Source organism: Rhinatrema bivittatum, chromosome 5, assembly GCF_901001135.1.
Source record: "Rhinatrema bivittatum chromosome 5, aRhiBiv1.1, whole genome shotgun sequence".
NCBI lineage: Eukaryota > Metazoa > Chordata > Amphibia > Gymnophiona > Rhinatrematidae > Rhinatrema > Rhinatrema bivittatum.
The window spans coordinates 165,991,546-166,013,907 of NC_042619.1; the positions used below are offsets into that span (position 1 = coordinate 165,991,546).

Here is a 22,362-nt window from a genome sequence, read left to right on the forward strand (position 1 = left end):
CATTTACACAGATAATGTAATAGTTATCCATCTAAATAGTTTACCCAGATATATTCAGCCCTTATCCAGCTAATTTCTAGCTGGTAACTAGTTGCAGTGGGAGTTTCATTGTTTTATGTTACCACCGTAAATAGATTGTATATGTGGTATTTCTACTTATGCAGATTGTCTAAGCGAGAAGCCAGTATAAACTCAGAATAACATGTTCACTTTCTGCTTGAGGATATACTTTCAGTTAATGTAAAGTTTAACAACTGCCCTTTAGACAGAAAATGCTTAAATACATGTTATTTTTAAAATACAGTAGTGTGAAATGGAGCTTAAATATTTCTTTAAGAGTGACAGTCTTATGGGAAAATATAATTGAAGAACATGCACTTCATATTGTATATCATCCTTTTATTATCTATATATTGTCATCTATTTATTTTGTGCTGACTGTAGACTTCTACCATAATTTATGTGATTTTGGTCTGTCTTCGGACAAATAAGATTTAAGTGGGAAAGGATTAAGATACAAAAACAAATAGGAACATAGGGAGCCAGCATTAGTTTTATACTGAAACTGAACAGATTCAAAAGCCACAATATATGGAGGTCTTTGTACAACTAATCATTTTAAAATGGGGAATTACCTGTTTCAAACTATGCATAAGAACATAATAACATGCCATACGGGGTCAGACCAAGGGTCCATCAAGCCCAGCATCCTGTTTCCAACAGTGGCCAATCCAGGCCAAAAGAATCTGGCAAGTACCCAAGAACTAAGTCTATTTCATGTTCCCTTTGCTAGTAATAGCAGTGGCTATTTTCTAAGTCAGCTTAATTAATAGCAGGTAATGGGCTTCTCCTCCAAGAACTTATCTAATCCTTGTCTAAACACAGCTATACTAACTGCACTAACCACATCCTCTGGCAACAAATTCCAGAGTTTAATTGTGCATTGAGTGAAAAAGAACTTTCTCCGATTAGTTTTAAATGTGCCACATGCTAACTTCATGGTGTGCCCCCTAGTCTTTCTATTATCTGAAAGAGTAAATAACTGATTCACATCTACCCGTTCTAGACCTCTCATGATTTTAAACACATCTATCATATCCCCCCTCAGCCATCTCTTCTCCAAGCTGAAAAGTCCTAACCTCTTTAGTCTTTCCTCATAGGGGAGCTGTTCCAGCTGCAGGCTATCGTGGGCATGGCGCTACCATAAACGTTGGTGCTATTCCCTGTGCTACTGCCAGCGATACCATACTTCCTTCCCTAACAATACAATAAAGTAGTTCTCTATAGTTAAAAACAATTGGGGCTGGACTGGCAATTCAGTGACAACACTGCATGCACAGGACCTGGCTTTAATTTTCAAATCAGGACTGTTTCCTGGGCTAACCAGAATTCGGGATAATGTGGAAACAGTTCCCAGAGTCCCAGGGGAAGGGACGTCTCAGGGGGAGGAGTAGCTTAGTGGTTAGAGCAGTGGGGCTGCAAACCATGGAAGTCAGGATTCATATCCTGCTACCGCTCCTTGTGATTTTAGGTAAGTTATTTCATGCTCCATGACTCAGGTACAAATTTAGGCCAGTATTCATGCGGATTGATGAACCCTGTGCTACAGGGGGGCAGGGGGGGGTGAAGCAGGGGGCGGTCGGGCGATAGCCTGCAGCCGGCCGCACCATGGCGGTGTGGCCAGCTGCAGGCTATCGTGGGCATAGCACCACTGTAAAAGTTGGTGCTATTCCCAGCGCTACTGCCGGCAATAATGTTTGACACATGTCCTTGTGCCGCCGCCGATTACCATACTTCCTTCCCTAACTCTGCCCCGACTCCTCCCCTCCCCCTAATTTAAATCTTACCGCCGTGATAAGGGCCTATCGCAGCTTGCAAAATAACTCCCTTACGGGCCGATACAGGCGCACGCACAGGCCACTCTCCTGTGCGTGCGATTCTCTATTCAAATGAGGCCCGGCGGTAAAAACAGGCAAAAGGAGGCGCTAGGGACACTAGTGCGTCCCTAGCGCCTCCTTTTGGACCGAAGTGGCGGCTGTCAGCGGGTTTGACAGCCGACGCTCAATTTTGCCGGCGTCGGTTCTCGAGCCCGCTGACAGTCACGGGCTCGGAAACCGGACACCGGCAAAATTGAGCATCCGGTTTTCGAACTGACAGCCGCGGGCCGAGTTCAATTTTTTTTTTTTTTACTTTTGGAAACTTTCAGGACCTCAGACTTAATATCGCCATGATATTAAGTCGGAGGGTGCACAGAAAAGCAGTTTTTACTGCTTTTCTGTGCACTTTCCCAGTGCCCGAAGAAATTAGCGCCTACCTTTGGGTAGGCGCTAATTTCTGAAAGCAATATGTGCGGCTTGGCTGCACATTTTGTTTTCTGAATCGTGCGGGAATACCTAATAGTGACATCAACATGCATTTGCATGTTGCGGGCACTATTAGGTTTGGGGGGTTGGACGCGCGTTTTCGGCCCCTTATTGAATAAGGGGTAATGCTAGCACGTCGAAAATGCGCGTCCAATGACGGATTAACAGTGCGTTCCATCGGAATGCACTGTACTGTATCGGCCCATTAGATTGCAAGCCCTCTGGGGGATAGGGAAATACCTACCGTACCTGAATGTAATCTGCTTTAAAGTACCTGGAAAAGAAGAATATAAATAAATAGCTATTGACCAGATTTACAGCTCACAATTATTGATTCTAGAAGTAGTCGCAATGCATAACCCCTAGCCAAGGACCAATGCTGTAATGGCTGAACTGACTTCTGCAGGAATTCTGCAAAAAAACAAAACAAAAAAGCATTACGTGAAGACACTTAAACGGGCGGATTTTAAAAGCCCTGCTCGCGTAAATCCGTCCGGATTTACTCGAGCAGGGCCCTCGCGCGCCGGCGCGCCTATTTTGCATAGGCCGCCGGTGCACGCAGAGCCCCGGGACGTGCGTAAGTCCCGGGGGTTTTTTTTAGGGGGCGTGTCGGGGGCGGGACCGAACGACGCAGCGTTTTGGGGGCGGGACGCGGCGTTTCGGGGGCGGGCCCGGGGGGCGTGGTTTCGGCCCGGGGCATTCCAGGGGCATGGCTGCGCCCTCCGGAACAGCCCCCGGGTCGGGTCTCGGCGCGCCAGCAGCCCGCTGGCGCATGTGGATTTACGTCTCCCTCCGGGAGGCGTAAATCCATGGATAAAGGTAGGGGGGGAGTTTAGATAGGGCCGGGGGGGTGGGTTAGGTAGGGGAAGGGAGGGGAAGGTGAGGGGAGGGCGAAAGAAAGTTCCCTCCGAGGCCGCTCCGATTTCGGAGTGGCCTCGGAGGGAACGGAGGCAGGCTGTGCGGCTCGGCGCGCGCCGGCTGCCCAAAATCGGCAGCTTTGCGCGCGCCGATCCAGGATTTTATAAGATACGCGCGGCTACGCGCGTATCTTATAAAATCCAGTGTACTTTTGTTGGCGCCTGGTGCGCCTGGTGCGCCAACAAAAGTATGCGATCGCGCTTTTTTTAAAAATCTACCCCAAAATGCCTTATCTTCCTGCTAGATCAGTCCTTATATATGGCAATTCCCCCTCCACAGCTCCCAGAAACCTTCTTTTCTCTTGTGATATCATGTCCAGCTATAAGGAAGATGAGGATGAAGGTAGTTGCCAGTAATCTCAGTCTCTAGCAGCTGCACTAATCAGCTCCCAGGGCCCTGGTTAGTTCTAGGCCTGGTTGAGCCTACTGGCTCTTGGGGTAACAGTCACTAGGGATTGATTTCCCCTGTGGAAGATAGCTTCCATGGGGAAAAATGTATTTCTCTTTTTCCTGGTTTAGCTTTCCCAAAGGTTTGGATCCCAGTACCCCCAGGGGTCTGGTGGATCAACCCCAGTAGGGCAGCCATGTGCCTTAAAAAAAAGAAGAAAGGCTTAGTAACTCAGGGACTTGAGGTGTGCTATGCCCCCCCCGCCCATTCTCCTCTCCCTCTCCCTCCCTGTCCCTACAATTTTCTGTGTGTGAAGGAGGTACTGAGGCACAGACTCAAGTTGGCTCCTGGTTGTGGTGAATACAGCTGGAGTGTATGGGAGTGTAAGTAGTTTTAAACTGTGTTGAGGGAGAAAAAGCATGCTAAGTATGATGGGGAAGGGAAGCTGCAGTGCCTCCCACTGGATATAAAAACACTAAAAAGCTAAGGAAAAGCAAAGTGGCAGGCTCCAGGGGAAAGCAACACTGTAATGAAGAGAGGCCACAGGTGTGCAACCTGTGGCTTTAGGAGGCTTCCGACAGTCACAGGGTCTCTTTGCCCTGTATATGATAGGGAGGTTGGGCAGGCAGAGCAGGAGCGCGCCAGAGCTGGAATGCCCCCCGGGAAAAACAAGGTGAATTGGCAGTAGATTTAGAAGCTAATCTGGGGCTATTAGAGGCAGAAAATATACCGATCCTGCGAGCAGTGAGGACATCACTGCGTGCAGTGAGGACATCATCGGTAGGGGACGGTGATGCTTCCAGTGGGCTGCAGGCAGATATAGCTCCACAGGAGCTGCAAAGAGAAGCTGACACTGCTTGATATGGAGCTTTCTCTTCTGATTTTGTTTTCCTTATGCACCAGACATTCTGCCCTATGTAGAAGCCTAAACAACCAAAATCCACCAATGCAGATAATTCCTAAATCAAACTACCCCAAAACCCGCATCACCAAAAATCTTAAACAGTAATTTTTTCTTTTTATTTATTCACTTGTGTTAGTGTCTTATAAAAAAATGGAATATTTATAAGATGTAAGGTGGTCGTTTCATAAATGTGAACAGGTACCATCCAGGTTACCACAACTCTTAATTTTAATCATAAACAAACCACTGTCCACCCACTTATTTTTAAACTTTAATGGACAAATTCAAAAAATTCTCAAAAATTCAAAATTGATTCATTAAAAATTGTAGAATGAGAACAGATCAACTGAACAGGAGCGCTTCTTGAAAAAATGATTTGAGGCAGCACATTGCGAGTCAGCCGGCTCAAGATTAAAATAACACATGGATAAGGACTTTGGAGAAAGGTTACAATGAAGTAGAAGAGCTGTGACGTTTTGTGGATGAGCGGTGACTCCTGATGAAGAATTCAGTTTTGAAACCTGGCCACGTCGGGTTCAAGCGTCCTGTTCAGTTGATGAAGCTAAGTCACGTCGTCATTTGTTATAGCCATTTGCGCTCCTGTTTAGCTTACACAGCCAAGTGTTTTCTTTCACGTTGATATCAATATTGAAAAAGGGTTTTGTCTATGAATGAACTGTGTGTCTGAAACAATATAGTGGCGATCTGTTCTCATTCTACAGTTTTTAATGAATCAATTTTGAATTTTTGAGAATTTTTGAATTTTTCCATTAAAATATAAAAATAAGCAGGTGGGCGGTGGTTCGTTTATGATTAAAATTAAGAGTTGTGGTAACCTGGATGGTACCTGTTCACATTTATGAAGCGACCACCTTACACCTTATAAATATTTTGTTTTTTTATAAGACACTGAAAAAGAAAAAAAATTACTGTTTAAGATTTTTGGTGATGCGGGTTTACAACAGTGGCCAATCCAGGCTGGAAACATGGGTCCTGATGCTCCCAGGCTGCTAGTTAAGGGCCCAAGCAGTCCAAGTGAACTCTGTACCTCTAACGTGTCCAAATCCCCTGGGGGACTTGTAAGGCCCCCATCCCTACCCCTTTAGAGGTCGCCCCAGTGTCCGCTATAAGAAAATATAAAAATAATTACACCAAACAAAGACCCTTCATCCCTTTCCAACCTCACCCTTTTAAAAATGTGCTGCCCCCCTGCTTCAGAACCCCCCTTAGCCTCCTGATACCATTCTACTGGCCTCCAGAATCCTCTACCCTGGCCTCCCATATCCTGCCTCCAGACATTCCCTAGGCTCTGGGCTGTATATGGCGCTGGCCGGCCCCTTATCTACTTATGCTACTATCACATGATAAGGAAACATATCAATGTTTAACTAATGAGCTATATTTTAATGTAGCCAGTTAAGTCTTAAGTTATGCAGATAACTTTGTCAAGATAACTTTGCTGCTCGCCAGCCTACTGAATATTGACCTCTTTATTTTTAAGAATAACTTCTATCATTTTGCCAGAAACCGACATCAGGTTGACTGTTCTATAGATCTTCAGTTTTATATTTGAGTTCTTTCAGAACATTGTGGTATATGTGGAAGCTTATGCAGAGTATTGGAGGGGGGTGGGGGGTGGGCAGGAGACTCCACAACATTGTTAATCCTTGTCATTTAGGCCCTGATGTACTAAGGCTTTTTCCACATTCTGCAAGTTAGATTTTAAAAGCCTTGTGTGCAAAAATGGCCGCATATGTACATTTTAAATATCCAGGAAGGATATGCATACATTCATGCATGTGAGCCCAGAACTGACACATATAACCCCTAATTTTACTTAGCCAGCTTGCATAGAAGTCTGCTATAGCTCCTCAATAGGTGTAACAGTTTGGTGAACATTGGGGGGGGGGGGGGGCAGGAGAGAGAGGAGAGAGAGAGAGAGAGAGAGAGAGAGAGAGAGAGAGAGAGAGAGAGAGACTGACTCTTCATAAAGCCCAGCCTGACACTCTATATATGGACCCATTGTAAGGGGGCACTTTGATTCGGGGAGGGTTTTCGGGAGGTGGATTGGGGTTAGGAGGGGAATGTGTTACAGACACATTCAGAGGTATTCATTGTAAAATTGACATCATTAAAGAATTTTAGACCTTATAAGTGATGAAAAGGAGTTGATTTATACAATGCAGCTAGCAGAGACTGCACTGCACAAATCAACTCCTCTTATTAGAATTTTCATCACTTATAAGGTATAAAAATAGCGCATATCTTTGCGTGCAATTATGGGCGCACGCACAGCCCTTTTAAAATCTACCTGTATGTCTATGGGAAAAAGGTTTAATAAATCAAACCCTTAGACAGATAACTTGTGTTATTCATCTAAATGGCTTTTGAATATCTACCCCATACTTGCTTAAATTTGTTTTAAATCTCTTTCTATAGAAAAGAGCAGGGAGAGTGAGGAAAAGACTCAACCATTCCTGTTCCTTTTATCCTCCACACCATGTACCTCCCCCACCCATGTCCCTGTGTGGCAGCTCACCAACCAGAGACCAGGAATTTCTCATTGCATGGTCATCTACATGAGAGCTGCTGGCAGTCCTGCCCACCTCCCCTCTAGCCTCCCAAATTCCAATGACCATAGCAGGAGGGTAAGCAGTCAGAGGCAGCTATGGACTCAACCTGGCTACCCACCACTCTCAGTTGTTGACAACTTTTTTTCTCATTTTTTCTGGAACTGATATATTGTTTAAGAATTGTAATTAGTAGGTGTTATATTTCAATCACATTTTCACATCTTCAGGTTCCAAGACTTGTGTGATACTGCCTAGTTATTCACCATCATACACCAGGCTTTTATTTTAGCACACAGCTAAAGATAAATGTTATATTAATAAGTTCTCATGATCTGAAGATAAACATAGAAACTTAGGTTTTGATGGAATATAAAGACTGCTAGGCCCATTTGATCTAGCTATTATCCTTTCATGTGAAGATTATCTGTAATATTATTTATGTAGTGAAGAATTGTTTATATAATCAAACTATAATACCAAAAGGTGAATCACTGTCATGTACAGTGACCACAATGAAATTCACATGCAAAAATAAAATCCTCTCACAATTATTGAGGGGGAAGGAAGAGAAAGCATTCTTTCCTTCTGCTAACATCTTAATATTGGAATAAACATTCTCTTTATCCATTTCAGTTACTATGCATTTAGTGTTCTTTAAAAAGATGAAAAGAAGCAAACCCTAACCCCTAATTGGATCTGTTCTACTTTTGTTTCTCTGTTTTTCCTGTTTTGTTCTTTTTTCACAACAGTAAGGATTTTGCTTTAGGTATTCATTTAGTAATTACTACTACTACTACTAGGACTAACAGGGGTAACAGGGTAAGGTACCTAGAGAAACAATACATTTTATGAGATAAATATCAGATTTATCATTGCAGTCTTTTAAATTGAAAAATGTACATTAAAATATTTAAAAGGTCTCACCAGCGGATGTCATATTAATTCATTGTAGAATTAATCTGTCAAATTTGTTAGCAATAGATTGCTAATCTGGGGCAGTGCCCCAAACTGTAGTAAACTAAATTTTATTTTGGTATAAGTAGACCACTAGATTTACCAAATCCTGAATTTAAAATGGTCAAATTGTCAAATGTAAATTATGATATAAAGATATCTATAACAGGTTCTGCTATTGCAATCTTTTTGTAATTACTGAAAAGTAGTTTAGTTGTAGGGATGATAACTTTCAAACTGGTGTGCAGGCATACATATGCACTCTTATGTCGGCACATGTCGAGGGATATGGCCATTTTATAACTTGTAAATCACACATATATTATAAGAGAAAGGTTCGATGTTTATTATCATAATTTCAAACAATTCAACTAGTGTGTCCTAAAACACATCATACACTCACACATTCATACCTATTAAAAACAAATTTAAGATACAGTGACGTGACTTGCCATAAAGCCTAATCTAACAGTAACATATTATAAGACACTCCAAATCATATATCTGTGTGCCCTGTGGTATTCATGCAACCACTTGCAACACTACATCTGGCTTTCGCCTATTTTTTATTGTTTTAATCATTAAAGTTGAACTTGAACACAGAAATATGTTCGTATATCCTAGACTAAATCTCTTAAACGTATCCTCCTATGGCGATCTTCACTGTATACAACTCCTCACATCTGGGCAGTGCTTTATTTATCACTGTAGTGTGACCCCGACAAGAGGCCCTTGTTTCTCTGATGTCAGCTTCCTCAGGGGGATAATAACCACAATTACATTTATAATCCGATTTATCCTTGAATTCTCCGCAAAAGTATTCAGTGAACTTGCCACTTAATTTGCTCCGATATCTAGATGGCTTAAAACTCTCCCAAACCGGCTTATCCTTGTACTAAGGCGCTTGTCTATGCGTGCTATATAACCAAAATCTGATCAATACGTTTGGAACCCCGATTCACGTAGACTATGACAGCTTCTCAAATCTTATATTCTGGCTGGCAGACCTGCACTGCTCCACAAAGGTTGCCGCAGGGATCGGTGTTCAACGTCTTTGTGAGCGACATTGCGGAAGGGATAATTTGTTTATTTGCGGATGATACGAAGATCTGCAACAGACTGGATACGCCGGAAGGAGTGGAGAGAATGAGGCGTAATTTAAGGAAGCTTGAAGAGTGGTCGAAGATATGGCAACTGGGATTTAATGCCAAGAAGTATAGAGTCATGCATCTGGGATGTGATAATCCGAAGGAACTGTATTTGATGAAAGGTGAAGCTCTGCTGTGCACGGAACAGGAGAGAGACCTTGGGGTGATAGTGTCTAGTGATCTAAAGATGGTGAAGCAATGTGACAAGGCGATAGCTAAAGTTAGAAGAATGCTGGGCTGCATAGAGAGAGGAATATCTAGTAAGAAAAAGGAAGTGATAATCCCCTTGTACAGGTCCTTGGTAAGGCCTCACCTGGAGTACTGTGTTCAGTTCTGGAGACCATATCTCAAAAGGGATAGAGACAGGAGGCGGTCCAGAGAAGGGCGACCAAAATGGTGGGAGGTCTCCAGCAAATGACTTACGAGGAGAGGTTAATATGTATACTCTGGAGGAGAGGAGGAACAGAGGAGTTATGATACAGACCTTCAGATACTTGAAAGGTTTTAATGATGCATGATCAACAAGAAACCTTTTCCTCTGGAAAGAATCCAATAGAACTAGGGGACATGAAATGAAACTCCAGGGAGGACGACTCAGAATCAATATCAGGAAATATTTCTTCACAGAGAGGGTGGTGGATGCTTGGAATGCCTTGCCAGAGGAGGTGGTGAAGGCAAACTGTGCAAGATTTCAAAAGGGCATGGGATAAACATTATGGATCCCTAAAGACAAGGAGGAGAGGAATGAAGTAAGAGGCTTGGGGGGAACTTGCTGGTGTGGCGGATACTAGCCTTAACAAATAAGCCATCGCATGGGGGTAACTTGCTGATGTGATGGAATCTACCCTTAACAAATAAGCCTTCATACTGTGATGCAACTCCATTAGTTAGTGCTCGCTGCTTCAACTGCAGGGGGAAAAGAAGAATGGAATTCAGTCAACAACCAACAAGGACATAGAACTGTACAGTCTGGAATAACAAATAAGCATGGGGTAACTTGGTTGATGCAGTGGTTACTACCCTTAACGAAAAATCCTGATAATACACTTCTGATGCAACGCCAACATTGCTCTCTGCTTCAACTGCAGGGGGGTAAGGTAATTGAACCCAAACAGTAACCTACAAGAGCATGGGGGAAACTTGCTTGTTGTGGAGTTTACTACCCTTAACCAAATGCTTGATTCTACGCTTCTAATGCAACTCCAACATTAGTCTCTGTTTCAACGGCAGAGCAAGGGAGGAAAATGGACTCAAACAGTAACTAATATGAGCCCTGACCTTGGCGGACTGAGTAACAGATAGTATGGGAAACTGGTAACTATGAGAGCTTGCTGGGCAGACTTAATGGGCCATAAGGTCATTTTCTGACGTGACTTCTATGTTTCAAGATTTTAAAGACCTCTATCATATCCCCCCTCAGCCGTCTCTTCTCCAAGTTGAACAGTCCAAACCTCTTTAGCCTTTCCTCATAGGGGAGCTGTTCCATCCCCTTTATCATTTTGGTTGCCCTTCTCTGTACCTTCTCTAGTGCAATTATATCTTTTTTGGGATATGGTGACCAGAATGTAAAGTTGCTGTTTTGTAGCCGATGTATATGTTAGTGGGAAAAGTAAAATGGAGATTATAATGAGGCTGGGACTGAATTGGTGCTACTATTTCACAATGCTAGTTCAGCTGAAAACTGTTTCAGGTGAATTTTCAAAGGAGTTATGCATGTAAACATATCATGATTCATAGCAATTTTCAAAAGCCATATACCCACATTAAGTGCACTTAATGTGGATAAAACCTATGCTAAATTCAAAGGCATATATTATAGCAATTTTCAAAAGCATACTTAAACAGGTAAAGTGCATTTACACATGTAAAACCCAATTTCAAGTTTGTAAATGGTTTTGAAAATGTTCCATGTAAAAGATATGCCTCGTTTTGGCTTGTCCTTTTTGTTACATGTAAACTGGTATGATGTGTAAACGGATACTGGTATATAAAAATGGTAAAATAAATAAATAAATAAATAAAATCAGGCCCTAAGTTTGTATCTGCTTTATTTTATTTTTACACCAGTTATACTGGTCTCTGGCCATCTAGTACCCTGTGAATAAAGTTTGTATAACATCTGAATACAGCAGAAAGTTCAGAAGCTTGGCAACTGAGTGCCAAATATGGGTAAATGCATAATGCATACATTCAAAGGTGCAAAGGTATGTACTTTGGTCACTGAACCAGCTTCTATAACTACAATGCATACTTTGAGATGCTTCATAAAAGTGTGTCATAAGTTAGCCTTACTTTTGACTACTGATTTGTGTATTTCAAACAGCTATACTCCAAGGCTGAGATATTGCAGGATTGTATAGGATTTACAGGCTTTTACATAAGAACATAATTGTTTGTGATATAGCTCATCCTTTTGGTGAATATACTGTTGGCTGAAATGATAAGCATGTAATCAAGTATAACTAAATAAATAAACATTAGAAATGCCTTGCTGGGTCAGATCATTGGTCTATCAAGCCCAGCATCCTTTCTCTGACAGTGGCCATTCTGTATTTCTTTAAAGTACCAGGCATTTCTAAATGTGGAGATCCTTTCCTTGTTGAGATGTCAAAGTCTATTTGGCTATTAATGGACCTATACTCCAGAAACTTCTTCAAGGTTTTTATAAACTCAGCTATAATACTAAACTTGACCATATTCTTAGGTAACAAATTCCATAGTTTAATTGCCCATTGATTGAAAAAAATACTTTCTTAAATTTGTTTTAAATGGACTGCCAGTTTCATGGAGTTTCCCTTAGCCTATATTTGACTAGCGTAAATAAATGTTCTCTATTAACTTATTCTATTCCAGTCATAATTTTATAAACCTGTATCATATTGTGCTTCAGTTGTCTCTTTTCCAAGCTGTAGAGCCTTAATCTGCTTAGTCATTCTTTATAAGGAAGCCATGCCTTCTCCTTTATTATTTTTGTTGCCCTTCCTTATACCGTTTTTAAACTATTGGGTATTCGTGTGATCTCTTTAGATCAAGCTAAAGGAATGGAAGCCATTCAAAATAATGTGGTTCTGAATGGAAGCTTGGTTACTTTCTGGGCTGGGGTTATTTGAGTCGTTTTCTGAAAGGGTGAAGATTGGCTTGCCATTCATCACTGTTCTGTGCTACTGCAATCCAAGTACAGCAATTCCTGCTTCAACATAAATAAATTATATTCATGCTGCAGAAGGTTGACCATTTCAAGTGAAACATTGTACAATGCCACCTGTCTCTGTTACATGCCATGTTTATTAGATTTGTGAACATTTGCAAGATATCCTTACATGGCTACCATATTTTTATGCATGTATATTATTCATGTATATTAAATATTACAGAGGAATTGAGTTGAGGGACAACATGCAGACAAAAAACTTAATCTCAGTTTTAATGAATATGCATATGCTTTCATATATAATCTGGGGATGTAAATATATTATTTAGTGTTCCTAATATAACTTTTCAGAATTATAGAAATATTGTGAGTTTAGTTTGTCTTTAACTGTTCTAATTATACATATTTTAGAATATTAGACATGGTTTATTTTTCACTGTTCTTATTTCATATTACTTATAACTTATAGATACAGTTATTCTGAATCTGAAATACACACAGTTACTTCAGAATATGGCCTTGAAATCTCCTAAATTTGCAGTAAAACCCCATCTGTTTTATTCACTATTTTTTTTGTTAAGAATTCATTTTGCATTATCCTACCAGATTGCCTCCCTACATATAGAGTGAAAGTATTCTTGAAAAAAAAAAGTGATATGAAGTAGACGGTTAATCAGGTTAAGATTAGAACAGATTTAAAACAAAAATGCGATATGTCCATACATATGCTTCAAAGCCAAGAATTTGGGTGCTATAACATTATTTGTGTTAACCAATTTGGTATAATTGTGTTTTTACTGTTTAGTACTGTTAGTTGTGTCCCTTCTGGTTTATTTTTGCATCATCAAAAACTGAAATGATGAAGCCAGTTTTATAAGCATTCTCTTACAAAGTGAGTTTCTATAGAAGCAACATCATCAGAGAAGTTTGACAGATCCAGGCATATACAGTGGTGACACTGGTGAATTGCACATTTGTCCCTGTGGGCCTCATTTTCTAAAGTATCGCAGGCCTGCGATACTTTAGAAGATGAGGGGCGGGGGGCCGAAACGGGGGGCGGGCCTGCGCTAGCCGGCAGCAATCGCACCGTCGCGGTGTGATAGCTGCCGGTTTCGCACCCAATAGCGCCACCATAGGAGGTGTAGCTATTGGGAGCGAAATAGGCAGCGAAAAGGCACCTTTTCGCTGTTCGCGGCGTCGGTGCAAAGTCGGCCCCGGTGACGCCCCAACTCCTCCTCTTTCGGGGCCGGCTCCGCCCTGACTCCGCCCCCATCCTGGTATCGCGTGCGAGTGGCTTGGAAAATGAGGCCCTATAAGAATATTCTTTTTCTCTTGGCTCAGTGCCATGTACAGAATTATATGTGCCACCCAGGCTTAACTATCAATTATTTACTTCTGCTTATGTATGAATACTCTCTAGGTTCACAAAGCAACTGGCAGATTTATTTATTTATTTATTTATTTATTTCTTTTATATACCGATGTTCGATCGAGATATCACATCGGTTTCCAGATAACTAAAAGAATAGGGTAGTAACAGCCCTATTTTACATTATAACATTGTAATAAATATAATAAATTATAACATTGTAATAAAATATAACGAATTGTAACAGAAATAACAGGATTACATGGAACATTTGATATAGTATATAACATATGTACATAAATGACTTGTTGATGAGGATATTTTAAGGTTAAGGTTGGCAAGGAGGGTTGAAAGGGGGAAGGGGGGGGATAGGTGGGAGGAAGGTGGTGCAAGGGAGGGAAGATGGTGGTGCGAGATGCTTGTGTAGGGGGCGTGGTGTGTTGCAGTTGCATTTGGAGTTGCAATATTTAATATTAGTACATTCCAATGGACGAGCAAATTTGTCAGCATTCAGTGAGGAATATTATAACTTAATTGTAGTCTTTACCATATCTATAAAGAAGAGACAGCTCCATTTTTACCACAGGAGCGCCTATAGATTTTATAGTGCTAACCTCTGAAGAATATTCTACAAATAATTATAATCTAGTTTGGTAATTCTATATAGTATATCAATGTTTTCGTATGGTAAAACATACGAAAACCAGCACAGGTTTTCTCTCATATTGAATAAGGGTTAAATGAGAACTTGACATCTTTTAAATGACAAAAAGTAAAGAAATTGCAAGACCTTTTCACACATTAGATATGTATTGTCATTCATCATCGAGATATCAGGCTAGCAGTGTAAAGTAATAAAACATATCATCGAAAAATGTGCTATAGGTCTGAATCACTCTTTCATTCCACCTCCCAGCTAACTGTAGTATTAAATCAAACAAGCAGAACATTTCCTTAGGCAGCCATTGCCTTTTAATTTCCTGAAGAACCTTAAAATATCATTCATTACAAGTACTACACATATTTGGTTTTTAAAAGTCTCATAAATCAATAGCAGGCTGACTGTAATAATTATTACAAGTTAGTGCATAATTTTCATGCTGAAGGCTGCATGCAGAACTTTAGCATATGCAAACGAGGCAATTCAAACTGTGTATAGATATTAATATGAAGAAGCAGGTAACGAGGTGCAGGCTATGAATTATGCATCGAGAGCGGCTGATCTTCAATGAAGAAAATGAATTCAGCATGTAATCTAATTAGTGATGGAAGTCTATTACATCTAACTGCAAAAGCAACCGTCCTTGAAACAAATTTATTTACAGTCCATGTTCCTACTTGAAACAACTTTGAAATTATGTTAAAAACAACAGTTTAATTGTAAAATAATAATAATAATAATAATAATAATTTGTGTTTGTTTTCAGTTCTAGACCGGGAAGGCCTCCTAAAAGAACACAAAGTGTCACCTCTCCAGAGAATTCTCATATTATGCCACATACTGTCCCAGGCCTAATGTCTCCTGGAATGATCCCTCCAACAGGTAAGAGTGTTGTCAACAGATTCAGTTATGGAATTTAGTTGCCAGATATTATTATTATGATATGCCACTCACTTAAAATTGTAATTAAGTGATAGTGCCTGGGGGGAGTGGGCATTATCATGAGATAATTGTCTTCATTGATAGATGTCCTAAAGCAAAGATGTGAATATCTAAGAATATGCCAAGGATAACAAAAGCAATTACCGGATAATGCCCACTGCCAGGTGCATATTCACTCACTTAAAAACATTCTAGAATGAATATATATATATATATTTTTTTTTATAAATTGCCATATTAGAAGCAAGATTCAATAAACGTGTACTGTCATTTAGTGCCCACTAAATGTGGCTGCTAATTGTCCAGTGCTAACATTTCATATTCTAATATGGCATCACTTGCAATTTTATGTTGAAAAGTATAATTCTGCAACATTTTAAAGATATTTTATTAATGTTGCATCCTGCCTGGAGCAATCTGGAAAGCAGTTTATAAATGTAATACAAAATAAATGTCACCTGTTTAATGTACATGGGACATAAAAGCAGTTTAAAAAAGTAAAATGAATAAATAAATAAAAGAATATTTTAAAGTACACACATTTTATGTAGCCCTCGCTATCAGTTTGCTGTAATTATTGTTCATTTTAATGAAATTAAAAGCACTTGATAACATTCTAAATCCAAATGCTACATATCAGCTCTCATTCTCTTTTCTCTTCTCTGCTGGTAATTTGAATTATTTTTATCTGGATTTTCAATTGCTAAGCTAATATATTTGTAACTGCATTGACTACTTATTGATGAATATTATTCATTCTTCTTCATGGTTTAAATAAAGTATAAGTTTGAATCTTTGAGCACTTGAAATAAGCCACATAGGGGGTTATTTTCTAGACCCTTATCGTGTGCGTTAGGGCCCTAACGCACACGATAAGGCCATATTGCATGCGAAAAGGGCCTTTTCGCATGTGATTTGTGCAAATTAGGGGGCGGGGAGGGGCGGAGTCGGCAGTGTTTTCGCTGCCGCAATAATATTTCTAACAATTTGTCGGCAGTAGCATGCCGAATAGCACCTCCTTTCATGGTGGCGCTATTCTGTGCGAAAGCCAGCAGCCGGCGCACCACAGTGGTGCGAAGACTGCGGGCTTTCGCAGGCTCACCCCCCCTTTTGCCCCTCCGCCCCCGTTTTCGCAGGATTCTGCATTCTGTGTTGAATGCTGAATCCTGGCCATAGTGAGCAAGTAGTTATTTTTTTATAAAGCTCTACAAGACCATGAGTGTGGAAAGAATGTAATTAAACCAATAAAGAAATCTCCAAATAAAAAAAACCAAAACCTTTGTAGCTTTATTTTGGAAGAGACAGTCTACCCCTACTGTTCCTGCTGATCTCTCAAAGAGAAACCCCCTACAAAAAGATATAAAAATACAAAGTTCTTGCCACACTCTAAAAATGATTACCCTTATATTTTGTCTAAACATGGACTTTCTAAAATGCATTTTCTGTATTTCTCTTCTGTTTAAGTTCTGATTTCATAACTTTTCTACCAGCATAAATATGTAGTAGCTAAACAAGGTGGGGTGGGGTAGGTGGTTGTTTATGCCATAAAAAGCTATTTCAAGGGCCAGATTTTGTGTCTGTGGGAAAATCCCTTAGTGAATCATGTGCTAAGTCTAACTAGTACTCCTTTTTTTGTGACAGACAACATGGGCTCTCATTCAAATCGTGTATTCAGTTAAAATTTTAATTTTAAACCATTCAAAGGACTAGGCCCCAATTATCTATCATAAAATGTCAGAGCACTCATTAAGAATGCAAATTCAATTTTCCTTCTTGATATGAAAATGGTTGTGCATGGTCAAGGGCCTATTCTTATATTGGCTCTTGTTTAGAGAACACCCTGCCAAGAGAGGCTGGCTATTTGAGAATGCTCTTTAACTAGAATTTGTTTTTTTTCCTCCTGGTTTAGGCTTATTGTTGCTGGTTTTAATACTATTTTATATTCATTATATGATATTTATATTTTATGGTTCCTTGAGTCTTTGTTGCCATTATTTTTCTATGTTTATTTTGGTTATTTTGTTATGTTTGTTTAGCATATATGTTTGTTATATCATATTTGGTTACTTTATACCTCGTCTTGAGCGTCATTAGAAAAGGTGAATGATAAATACATTTTATTTGATTTCTGCCCTCCAGTCACCCCTTCCTGCCGTCTCAGAACTTAGCTCCCTCAAGCCAATAAATAAGTCTTGAGTGGAATTAAAAGGCCTCAGCTTTATTTTAAGAAATAGCCAAGTTTGCTTGACTGCCCATCCTGGACAAGTTAGGAAATTCAAAATTCCCAGGTTTGCCGGCCTGACATATTTGCTAGGTCAGATCTCTGTAAAGACATGGGCCCTTGCTTTGTTTCCAAGCTAGGATGATCTCTTCTGGCATTGCTGTACTCACCTTATGCCTTGTGGCTTTCCAATGCAACCTGAAGCTCCTGCTGTGTTTCCAAGCTAGGTTGACCCCTCCCAGTGTGGCTGCACCCAGCTTCTTGACACATGCCACCTGCTTTTCAGTCTAACATGACAGCACCTTTACCACAAATCTATGTGACCTGATGCACAGCGTCCATATTCTATAAGGAATAGAGAACACCAAATCAAGGTAAGGTGTTGTATGACCCATTGCTATACAAGCCTTGGCTCAGGTACCCCTACCACAGGTCTGGAGTAGCTGCAGGATTTCCCCATTACTGTCTATAAATTACACTGTGGTCTGACCAAAAAAGAGGAGCTACAGTACTTCCTGCCACTGATTATTAAAGATGTCCTGTTCTGTATCAGACAGATGAATACCATCCTGTTGGTAAAGACCTTTACAATTGACTGAAACATTCTATCATATTTATTAATTTACTTCTGGATAATACAGTTTCAAAACTTAAGGCACAACCAGCACCAGTGAAATGAAATGTCCAACCAGACTTCATGCATCAATTGGATCAAAGTTGTGTTGCTCTCAGTTGACTTAATGGATTAGCTGAATGCAGGTCAATATGCCGATATTACTACTTTCAGAATGCTGTATCGGGATGTCAGGTCACTCCTAGGTGTTGCATTGCTGCTATATTAATGGACTTAGTTGATCTCAGGCTGTTTTTGTTTTCATGTCCATTGAATGTATATTCAAATTAGAATCTTACTAGGGTGGCTCTTAGTCATAGAAACATAGAAACAGAGAAAATGATGGCAAAAAAGGACTAAATGGTCGATCCAGTCTGTCCAGCAAGCTTATGGTAGCATCTGCTGTGCCATACAAGTCACCCCCTTACTTAGAGGTAGATCTTCAAAAAATACGCGTGCGCGTACTTTTGTTCGTGCCACCAGCGTGAACAAAAGTACACCAGATTTTATAAGATACGCGCGTATCTTATAAAATCCGGGTCGGCGTGCGCAAGTTTATTTTATTTATTTATTTATTTATTTATTTCAGATTTTTATATACCGGCATTCGAGACAGCAGTCACATCGTGCTGGTTCACATAAAACAGGGGTGCATAGTAAACATAACTATAACAATGGTGTTGAAAAGGCAGTTACATATAACAGGGTGATAAGAACTTGGCTGAGAAGGAAGAGAAAGGAAAGGTTATTAAATTCACACAGGTAAACGATAGAAGATAAGGATGACCATGGTGTAGTTGGAGATTAGTTAACCGTGTTGGAGATTAGTTAACCATGGTATAGTTGGAGATTAGGGGTGGCTTGGAGGTGTTCGATCAATTGGCGTCCGGGAAAGCTTGTGTGAATATCCAGGTCTTTAGTCTTTTTTTGAAAGTTGAGATGCATGGTTCTGTTCTGAGATTTGAGGGGATGGAGTTCCATAACGGTGGAATGGCTGTAGAGAAAGCCCGGTCTCTTAGTGTGCAGTGTCTGGTGGATTTGGACGGTGGTACCTGTAGCGATCCCCTGTATGCATCTCTTGTCGGTCTTGACGAATTGTGTATTCGGAGAGGGATCTGTAGGTCAATGGGAGCCAGTTGGTTGATGTTTTTGTATGTGGTAAGAATGGCCTTGTATATTATTCTAAAGTGTATAGGTAGCCAATGGAGGCTCTTTAGAATGGGGGTTATGTGGTCCCGTCTCCTGGTATTTGTCAGAATTCGTGCAGCTGCATTTTGCACCATCTGAAGCGGTTTGGTGTATGAAGCGGGAAGGCCAAGTAGGATGGTGTTACAATAGTCTAATTTTGAAAAAATGATTGCTTGTAGAATGGTTCTGAAATCTTGGGCATGGAAAAGTGGTCTAATTCTTTTCAGCACTTGTAGTTGGTAGAAACAGTCTTTGGTGGTTTTGTTAATAGTGGCTTTGAAATTCAGGCGATTATCAATTAAGACTCCTAGGACTCTCATTTGTGTGATTGTTGGCGTGGCTTGTTGTGCAGAGGTGAGGGTGCTGTTTTCTGAGGCGATGAGCAGGAGTTCAGTTTTGCCGGAATTTAATACCAGGTTTAGGCTGGTGAGGAGGAGTTTAATTTTTTGAAGGCATGTATCCCAGTAAGCCAGAGTTTTTGCGAAGGAATCCTTAATGGGTATCAGGACCTGGATGTCGTCCGTGTAAAGGAAGTGTTTGAGGTTGAGGTCGGTGAGAAGTTGGCATAAAGGTATAAGGTAAATGTTAAATAAAGTAGGAGACAGGGAGGACCCCTGTGGGACTCCTACTGACGCCAGGTGTTGAGAGGATTCTTTGTTCTGTATCTTGACCTTGTATCCTCTATTGCTGAGGAATGATATGAACCAAGATAGAGCTGTGCCTGAGATACCTATGGAGGCTAACTGGTTAATGAGTAATGAATGATTGACGGTGTCAAAGGCTGAAGAAAGGTCCAGTAGGATCAGTAAGAAGGCTTGACCTTTATCGAGGCCTAGGATGAGGTGATCAGTTAAGGAGATGAGGAGGGACTCCGTGCTTAGTGTTTTGCGGAAACCGTATTGTGATGGGAATAGGAGGTTGTTTTCTTCAATGTAGTTTGAGAGTCGGGTGTTCACCAATTTCTCCATTATCTTGGCTATGAAGGGGAGGTTGGCGATCGGACGGTAGTTGTTTGGGTTTAGGATCTAGATTAGGTTTCTTGAGTAGTGGTTTGAGAGAGGCCAATTTTAGGTCATCTGGGTAAGATCCTTGTGTTATTGAGCAATTTATGATGTCTGACAGGGATTTGGAGATGGAGTCAGGAATTGATAGAAGCAATTTCGAGGGGATGTGGTCCGAAGGGTGAGAAGATGGTTTCATTTTCCATAGTATACCTTGGATCTCAATGGAAGAAGTGAGTTCCAGTTCTTCTAAGCGGGTATTTTTGAAGGCGGTCTGAGGTGGTGTTGAAGTAGAAGTGGTGTTAGGGGGCAGTTGAGTTAGAAGTTTGCTCATTTTGTTGTTGAAAAATAGCGCTAGTTCTTCCGCTTTAGATTTGGCTTGGTTGAGAGCGATTTCTGATGTGTTTATTTGAGTGAGGTTAGAGACGTAGCTAAAGAGGGCTTTAGCGTCGAAGATTAGGTGGTTGATCTTGGATGCGTAGTAGTTCCTCTTGGATCTTAATGTATTGGATTTGTATTGGTGAAGAGTTAATTTATAGGTAGATAGAGTGATGGTGCATTGGTTTTTGCGCCATTTAGCCTCATTTTGTCTTAGCAGTAGTTTAATCTTTCTTAGCTCTAGGGTAAACCATGGTTGTTCAAAATCAGAGCGGCCTCGGAGGGAACTTTCCTTCCGCGTCCCCCCACCTTCCCCTCCCTTCCCCTATCTACCCCACCCCCCAGCCCTACCTAAATCCCCCCCCCTACCTTTGTTGGGCAAGTTACGCCTGCTTGAAGCAGGCGTAACTTGCGCGCGCCGCCCCAGCATCCCCCGGCACAGTCCGCAGTGCCGGGGGACTCGGGACCGCCCTCCCAGCCCGCCCCCGAACCGTCGCCACGCCCCCGGACCCGCCCGGACCCCGGACCCACCCCTGGACACACCCCCTCCCGCCCCTTTTAGGAAGCCCCGGGACTTATGCGCGTCCCGGGGCTTTGCGCGCGCCGGCGGCCTATGCAAAATAGGCGCACCGGCGCATGAGTGCCCTGCGTGCGTAAATCCGGAAGGATTTACGCGCGCAGGGGTTTTAAAATGTACCCCTTAGTTTCCCAAACTGTCAAAGTTAGGGCCCTTGTTGGATGCTGTCTGAGTCCAATTCTCTGTTACCTCTTGCCGTTGAAGCAGAGAGCAATGTTGGAGTTGCATCCAAACTAACAGGCTTATTGGTTAAGGGTAATAACCGCCACACCAGCAAGTTATCCCCCTGCTTATTTGTTTTCGTCCCATGCTTATTTGTTTTCCCACACCATAAAATCCAATGTCCTTGTTGGTTGCTGTCTAAATTTAAATCCCCTTTTCCTCTTTTGCCCCTGCCGCTAAAGCAGAGAACAATAATTGAGTTGTATCAACAGTATGAAGGCTTATTGGTTAAGGGTAGTATTTATTTATTTATTTATTTAAAAAGTATTTGTATACCGTTTTTTAAAAAAGGAATTTTATCAAAAACGGTTCACAGATTTAAAACAAAAATAAAATAATCAAAATAAAATGGAATTTTTTTAAACTTTACATAAAAATAGACAATAACTAGACAGGATGCTAGTATATAAGATTTAAAAAATATAAAAGTTTGGGGCCATGGGCTTATTGTTTTGGGGGAAAGGGGGAACGGGAGGGGGGGGGGAGGGGGGAGTGGGGAAAATACAACGTAAAAATTATATAATAATAAAGGGGAGAAGGAAGGAGGATATGATAATTGGAGACATGTGAGTGAGCAAATATGTTGTAGTTGTGAGTAGCATAAATGGGATTGTAATGGGTGTAATTAAGTTTGTGAATATAGGTTTGGTATGGATGATTGAGTTTAGTTAGAAGACGTATTGAATGCAAGTTGAAAAAGATAGGTTTTGAGAGATTTTTTGAAATGAGAAGGGTTGGATATTGAGCGAAGATGGTTTGGTAAAGTGTTCCAAAGTGTTGGACCAGCTATTG

At 40.9% G+C, this 22,362-nt stretch overlaps 1 protein-coding gene across 7 annotated transcripts in view; it reads left to right on the forward strand.

The window, feature by feature from the left end:
* DACH1 (dachshund family transcription factor 1) overlaps nt 1-22,362 on the forward strand; it is a 1,193,143-nt gene that overhangs the window by 346,890 nt on the left and 823,891 nt on the right. For all 7 annotated transcript variants that reach the window (XM_029603010.1, XM_029603012.1, XM_029603015.1 and 4 more), the window contains exon 2: nt 15,195-15,310. In XM_029603010.1, coding sequence (XP_029458870.1) covers nt 15,195-15,310 — 116 coding nt within the window. The remainder of the gene's footprint in view (nt 1-15,194; nt 15,311-22,362) is intronic.